This window comes from Myotis lucifugus, unplaced genomic scaffold (assembly GCF_000147115.1).
Source record: "Myotis lucifugus unplaced genomic scaffold, Myoluc2.0 scaffold_593, whole genome shotgun sequence".
In the NCBI taxonomy this organism is placed as follows: domain Eukaryota; kingdom Metazoa; phylum Chordata; class Mammalia; order Chiroptera; family Vespertilionidae; genus Myotis; species Myotis lucifugus.
The window spans coordinates 42,108-49,689 of NW_005871641.1; the positions used below are offsets into that span (position 1 = coordinate 42,108).

The 7,582-nt window shown below is 48.6% G+C and overlaps 1 protein-coding gene across 1 annotated transcript in view; it reads right to left on the reverse strand.

Moving 5' to 3' along the window:
• Positions 1 to 7,582, reverse strand: part of TTC7B (tetratricopeptide repeat domain 7B) — a 146,438-nt gene that overhangs the window by 38,050 nt on the left and 100,806 nt on the right. The window contains exons 13-14 of the mRNA XM_023745863.1: positions 4,241 to 4,313; positions 1,548 to 1,708 (exon numbers count right to left, since the gene is read on the reverse strand). Coding sequence (XP_023601631.1) covers positions 1,548 to 1,708; positions 4,241 to 4,313 — 234 coding nt within the window. The remainder of the gene's footprint in view (positions 1 to 1,547; positions 1,709 to 4,240; positions 4,314 to 7,582) is intronic.

Here is a 7,582-nt window from a genome sequence, read left to right on the forward strand (position 1 = left end):
GCAAGCAGTAAACACTGCCGCAAAGCTCTTTAGTTCGCTCTGCATAAATAGCTGAACCTACAAAGGAAATCTCTAGTCAGAGGTTTCCTGGTTATAATGAGAATTTTCTGGATGGGGAGAAGAGAGTGCTCTTTTCACTTGGAGACAAAGAAATGTTTGTAATGGAAATGTGTGCACCGGTTTTCCAAGGGGAGCTGCTGAAACTCTCTGATTAAAAACACAGTGAGGTGATGAGGCAGAGAAATCAAGCCAAAGGCGATCCACTTAAAATGTGGGTTTGCACTTATTTCTGAAGGTGGAGAGAGCCAGCCCGGCCACCAGCTTCCCGCCCCATTACTGCCCCTGTCCCTTAGACAGTTAGAACCTGCCAGGTGCAGGGCTGTTGACTGTCTCTGGCCACTGTGTACCTGTTACTAAGCTACTCCCTGAGGAAAAAATAGGAGCCCAGGAGCCCAAAGACAAAGTCCTGCTCAGCAAAGCCTCGGCGACGAGCCTGGGTTCGGGAGTCTACGGAAGCGTGACGATAAGTAGACCATCCAAGCACCTAGCAGTCTGCAACGACAGTTCTTAGGTGAGGTACAAACATTGACTGATTTGAGGAATTCTGTTTCCTAGAGAAGAAAGCCAAGGCAGAAAGAGGTCAGCTATCTCGTTTGAAGTTGCTGAAATATAACCATCATCTGACACCTTGGAAGGGAGACCCTGGAGTTAACGCAGGACAAACAAGCCCTGAAGCTGTATTTCCTGCGTTCCAGTCACTGGAGTTCGTCTAATACAATGTTTGCCATATCCAGGTGTGCCTACCAGTATTTACTTAACATTTTTATTGAAAGTGACTTTAAAGCAACTCATTAAAAAAATTTCTTAGTCTCCCTCCGAGCGACCATTTCCATGAAATCACACTTTGATGTGCAGTTATATTTTTCTAATGTACATTTAGGAATGCATAACTATTAAAATAAAAACGTTCATCCACAGCCCATCTAACATCCTCTCCTGTGCCCAAGGGTACACGGTGGAAAAAACAGATCACGTATTTTAACTTAACAAGGACGACCTAACAGACTACTGCTGACCCTTGAACAATACGGTTTGAACTGCGTGGGTCCACTTACATGTGGATTTTTTTCAATAAATACTGTAAATGTATTTTCTCTTTCTTAAGATTTTTAAAATAACATTCTCTTTTCTGTAGCTTACTTTACTGTAGAGTGAAGTATATAGAATACATGTAACATACAAAATGTGCTAACCCACTGTGTATGTTTAGTGGTAAGGCTTCCATCAGCAGTAGGTTGTCAAGCTTCTGGGGCGTTAGAAGTTCTCCCCAGATCCTCCACTATGCAGGGGTTGGCATCCCTGGCCCTTGCATCAAGAGTCAACAGTATATGTGTTTCTAAATATCATGGGGAAGAAAGAGTAAAAGGAGTTTTGTACTATTTACTCTCAGGGTGTCCACGAAGAAGTCAGATTTCAGAGAAGGACGTTGGGAAGAAGTAAATGTAATAGCTTTCGCATAAGGAAAACGCAAGCCCAGGGTCACTCACAGGAAGTTCTCCGGGTACTCGCTCAGGGCCATGTCCACGATGCTCAGCGCGTCGTGGGAGTGCTTCTGTGCCGACAGCAGGAGGGCGAGCAGGTGCAGGGAGTTGACATCATCGCCTTGAAGCTGAAGAGCCTGGCGGACATAGCCCAGAGCCTCCGGTATCTGGTTTAGAACAAAACCAACAGGAATTTTTAAACACACGTGTGCACACACATGCATGCACACACATGTGTACACACATGCACGCACATGTGCGCGTACACACACACATGAAGCCATCTTTATAAAAGCACCGGGATATTACCCACAAACATGAAAACAAGACGCTCTCTTCAAGCAATAGTCTAATCATCAAAGTAATACTGTTTCTCTGTGTAACTGCCAATACCCATAAGTAAACTCTCTTTTTCTGCAAAAATGATCTACTTTGAATTATGCTAAAGATAATTTTACTACATGGAGGCACATAGCAATTGCCAGAGGTTTTTAGTGGAATTTAACAGCCTTAACTGAACTGTTCTCACTTTTTAAAGTATTACTGAAATAAAAGTGCTTAATAAGTCACGAACTTTAGAACAGCTTTCTAAATGATCAGACGCCCATGATTCCTGCCAAGTCCCTTTGCCCTGGTTCTCCATCAGGGAAACACACACACACACACACACACACGCCCCACACCTTCCCAAACCACAACCCAAATACCCTGATCCAAGAAACAAATGGCAGTGCCACGTTCAATGCCACATTCAAACTCAAGTGGGACCGGACACAACCTTGACCTTAAAATGCAATAGCTGTTCAAGACTTTCTTCAAAACCGTCCAAGCACGATGGTTGATAAAATGCACAGATGAGGACTGAACACCCTAGATTCCATGGAGGTTTAGCAGTCTGTGGGGAGAATTACAACCTGAAGCTTTCTCCACAGCTGGCCTGGGCCCCCTCCGCTCTCCCCTCCCAACGTCAGTCCCCTGGCTGGACCCCTCTCAGCTCTCCTGCTTCTTCCCAAACTCTCAGAAACCTCACTCCTTAGTAGGAGGCCACAACTTGGTTTTTTTCCAAATCGGTTAGTTCCCCTCTGCAACTTCATTTTGATGAATTTGATTATAAATGTTGGCTACGGAGGCTTTCTGCTTTGAGCCACAGAGTCATGGCTAACACAGCTGGAAGGGAGACCATCTGCCCAATCCATCGTTTACGGGAGGAAGCTGAGTCCAGGGGTGAAACGACTTGAGCAAGGTCACCCAGCTGTTGAACTTCTGGGACGAGAGTGGCCTCTAGATCTTCTGATTCCTCTCCCACCCGCTCCCCCTGCTCAAAGGGCACTGGCTGTACAGATAACAGGCCACAAGCCCCTGCCCGCGGTCAGCAGGAAGTTCAGCTTCTGGGGCCTGGGGTTGTCATGCTGTGCGCTCACAAAGGCTCTGTGACCTTGTCCATCCCCCGGTGAGAACTGGGGTGTGAACAGCGCCCAGCCTGCACTGTGGGGAGGGTCGAAAGGCAGGGTGTCAATGTGCAGTCTGACCAAAGCAGCCAGGGACGAACTGACAGGGTTCACAAAGGCATCCTGCAGGGACAGCTGACTTGAAGGAATGCAAGGCTGGCTCCTTCATTCAGCGAGTGCTCCCGAGTGCCTGCCACCTGCCAGGCAGCATTCCAGCTGCTGGGGCACAGGGGTGACGATGACAGCCATGGTTCCTGCCCGCGTGGAACCTCCCGTCAGGCGGGAAAGACACCAAACAGGAGAGCTGAGCCAGAGGAAGGGGCCGTGCAGGCTGCGGCAGGTAGGAGGCTTCACGGGGGAGGGAGAGAAGGTCCTGGTGGGGGAGAGGGGCCAGGTGGCCATCACGAGCCTGCAGCTGTGAGCCACACCACGCCAGGTGCAAGGATCTTGGTTTCCTTAGTCCCCAGGTCGCCAAAGGGAGCCGCCTCTCCGGGAAGTCAGATGCATGCCTGCAGCCGGGCCTGCCAGGGGAATGGCACGTCTGGGGAGCTGACCTTTCGTTCACCCTCCAGTCAGCACACTGGAATGTGCTGGGGTTACCACCAGTGTCTTGCACCTGGTGGGCAGGCAGGCATGCGGCCAGAGCCTCCAGAACAGCTGGGAGGGGACAGGAAGGGACGAGAAGGCAAAGGCGGCTTCTGGAGACTGCAACAGGGAGGATGAAGGCCAGCGACGCTGTCCCTCCACCGAGGACACTGCTGACGCTCCTACTCCAGGAGTCACCGCGTGTAACGTTCAGACCTCCACGTATTTGAAAGGAACTGGTTGGTGCTTCTGTCTATGCCTGTTGGCATCGTCAATCCCTGATACCTTATGGCAACCAGGCCCCACCCCAATCTCCACTCTGCTGAGAACTCAGCATGGGCTCTGCTGGCAAGTCACACGGGCTCTTCGATGACCCCTGGGTTTAAGGTGTCTGCCACGTGCTGTGTCCATGTTGCCGTCGACCCCGGCTGGGCCCTCCAGGTCTATGGACTAAAACTCCTAAAGCAGAGCCTGGCCTGTGTCTATACAGCTGATGCTCAAACTGACCAGAGCACCGGGTCTTCGCTGTGTGGAGGAGGGCCCCTGGTCCAGGTCCAGGTCAGCCTGGGGTGGAGGACCAGCTACTAACTAACTCAAGCTGAGGCGCTGGAGGAACTGCATCAAGACAGAGCGTGCACCCAGTTTAGGAACATTCGAGAAACTGACCTGTCTGGAGATGGCGAGCTGCAGAGCGAGGTAGAAAGCTGCTTGGTGATCTGTCGGTGACAGACTGTGGGCCCTGGAAAAGTATTTACGGCTGTTAGTACCTGGGAGAGGCCTTTCTACTTTCCCTATCTTACAAGTAGTCACATTTGCATTTTTATCATTTGCATTTTTGTACCAAGACCCCATATTTAACTACTGAATGTCTCACTTAAACAAAGGTTTACTAACAAATGTGCTGTCTTTCCCCTTTTCTGTGTACAGGAATGAGTGGCCTGCCTTGTGTTTGGTCTACCTCTGAAGCAGCAGCCGTGACCCTGGGCTCCGAGGAGCAGCCCGGAGGTGCAGAATCCGCAGGCCCTGAGCTCTGACCGCTCACCGTCACGCTGGGACACGGTGAGGCCATGGTGTCCTGGGCAAGGCAGTTGCATTTTGGTTGAGTTTTGGCTTGGCCTTAACGCTACCTTCACCCAGATTTCTGGATTTCAGAGAAACCATACGAAAATCAAGACGCGGCTTTGCTGGTAAAATGAGGTTCCATTTTTGATGAACTAACTCTAGGAGAGGAGGAGACTCAGTCTTCCAAAGCTACCAAGCCCCATGCAACTCTGACATGTAAAGCTAAACACTGGGCTTAGGGTTACTGTCTGGCCTTTGACACCAGCTGGGAAGAGCTGTACTGGACTCCTGTTTGCCAACCTGGTCATTCTTGCTCTTATGTGGGAGTCAATCATATATCACTACGAGCAACTCAAAATGGGGCTGTATATGAGACATAACTGCTGGACAGCCTCAAGGGAAGAGAAAACCAACTTTACTTTCTTTAAAAGGCACGATGGAGCAGACTAATTAAAAAACGGTGGGGCCCAGATAATAAACAGACTTTCATCCTGTTCTGTCAACATTCTGTGATTAAAGGAGGATCTTCTAGGGGCAGAAAACAAATTCAGGAGAAAAAAGAAAGCCATACCCCAGGCAAACACAGTAGGGATGGCTTCATGCAGTAAAAGGCCTTTTCATGGAACTGTCCATCTGCTGTGAGGAAAAAGACTAAGAAGTCTTCCAGGTGTTTGCCATCCAGAAAATACGCCGAGTCCAACAATCTGGGCCATTGTTTGGGCAAATGCGGCAGCTCCTGTGGGGACTGGGGGAGCAAGGGGAGTCTGTCCTTTTATCGCTCTTAAATCCACTCCCTGGTTACTTCACCAGGAACTGTGGCTAGGACTCTCCTCACCGTAGGGTAACAGGCTCAGGCTATTTGCCTGTGCTGCCCTTTTAAAGCTTTGCTTCTATCACTATGCTCTAGTTTTTATTATTTTACTAGAGGCCAGATGCATGAAATTCGTGCAAGAGTAGGCCTTCCTTCCCCCGGCTGATGGCACTGGCTTCCCTCTGGCACCTGGGACGCGGGCTTCCCTCACAGCCCCGGCTTCGTCCAGAAGGTCGTCCAATCTAATTAGCATATTATGCTTTTATTTTTATAGATAAGTATTGGTCTTCCCATGAATTTGTACACGGCTACTGCTTCAGAGGTGGACTGAACACAAAACAGGCCACTATCATTCCTATACACAGAAAAGGGAAAAAAGAATCTTTCTTTGGTGTTCATGAGAAATGAGATCGGGACATCATGGTTTCTGTTTCTCTCAATTATTCAGGGGAAGCTAATACAAAATGAGTTATGAAGAGACAATGAATTATTCAGCACTCTTTATTTTATTTCACTTCTTTCCTAATGAATAAAGAGCCAGGTTTCTACAACCTTCAGCAAGAAACCCTCAGAGCTATCATTTTCTCAGCCCAGGTTAGGGTTTTCGAAGGTGAAGTTACATCAGATCATGATTGCCTCCACCCGACACCACCCAGGTGAGGAGCTGGCCATGGCCTGGTAGCTCTGAGTAAGGGGTGAGGACAGTTCTGACATGAGCCCTACCTTGGCCTCATCAGTGATTACGCGCTGTGAGCCACACACTGTGACAAAAACAACCAGGCGGGCCTGGGGTCTCGGCGTTTCTGGGAAGATTGGGCTGCAGCTGAAGAACTGCAAACCTGGCTAATGATGGATATCCAACTGCCAATTTCTCACGAGGCACAACTTAAACATACACACTTTAAAAATCTTATTTTTATAATTTGGCTAATGAGTTAAACTGACTACTTTAGCCCAGGAAAGAAAAGAGAAAATAAGGAGAATGCTCAACAAAAGAAGGAAAAGTGCATGGTGTTGATCTCAGGACACACCCATAGCCAACCTGCTCGACAGACGTCATCAGGCCATGCAGGTAAGAGGATGGACATTCGTGTTCCTGACAACTAGAACCCTGCTGAACGCTGCACATGAATACAAAGCAGCCCCACAAACCCCACTCCCATACAGCAGCACCTGGTGGAGTTGATAGGAGAAACCCAGACATCTAAAACTGTCACCACAGGATGCTCACAAAGTGCTTCCCTTGTCAAAGCAACTTCATGCCCATTAATTTAATGTACTGTCCATAAAAAGGAATTGTTAGACTGATGGGTCACCAGGCTACCTGTCCTCCATCCGTCCATCCATCCATCCATCCATCCATCCAATCATCCATCCACTCATCTATTCATCCATCCATCCATCCATCCACCCACTCATCCATCCATCCATCCATCCATCCATCCATCCATCCATCCATCCACTCATCTATTCATCCATCCATCCATCCATCCATCCATCCATCCATCCACTCATCTATTCATCCATCCATCCATCCATCCATCCATCCATTCATCCATCCACTCATCTATCCACAATCTATTTATCTATCTATCTATCTATCTATCTATCTATCTATCTATCCACTCATCCATCCATCCATCCATCCATCCATCCATCCATCAACTCATCCACCTATCCATCCATTCACCCACCCACATTATTTAGTACCAATGTGGTGCCAGGCCTGTGCCAGCTTCTGGGGAGCCTGCAGATGAACCATGCACCAGCATGGAGATGGGAGAACATCCCTTCTCCCCCAGAGCCAGGGAGACCCAAAGTGACCATTACGGTACAGTGGGAGCAGGGCCCCGAGAGAGGCATGCCAGGCTGCCACTGGAGAGCATGGGATGGGCCCCCAAGATCACCTGTCTAGAACCCAGAACACCTTGAGGTCCACCCAGTGCTCTCCTAGACTCTGGTTCCAACATGTTCTATAACCCAAGAATATAGAAAAGGCTGAACAAATTTTGACCCTGATCATTAAGATACATACTTAATACGATAATTAACTACAATTTATGAGGAATCTACTTTTTAAGCACCTGGTCCAAGAGTATCCTAGCAAAGAGCTAGAGCTAAGAAGTGAAATCCTG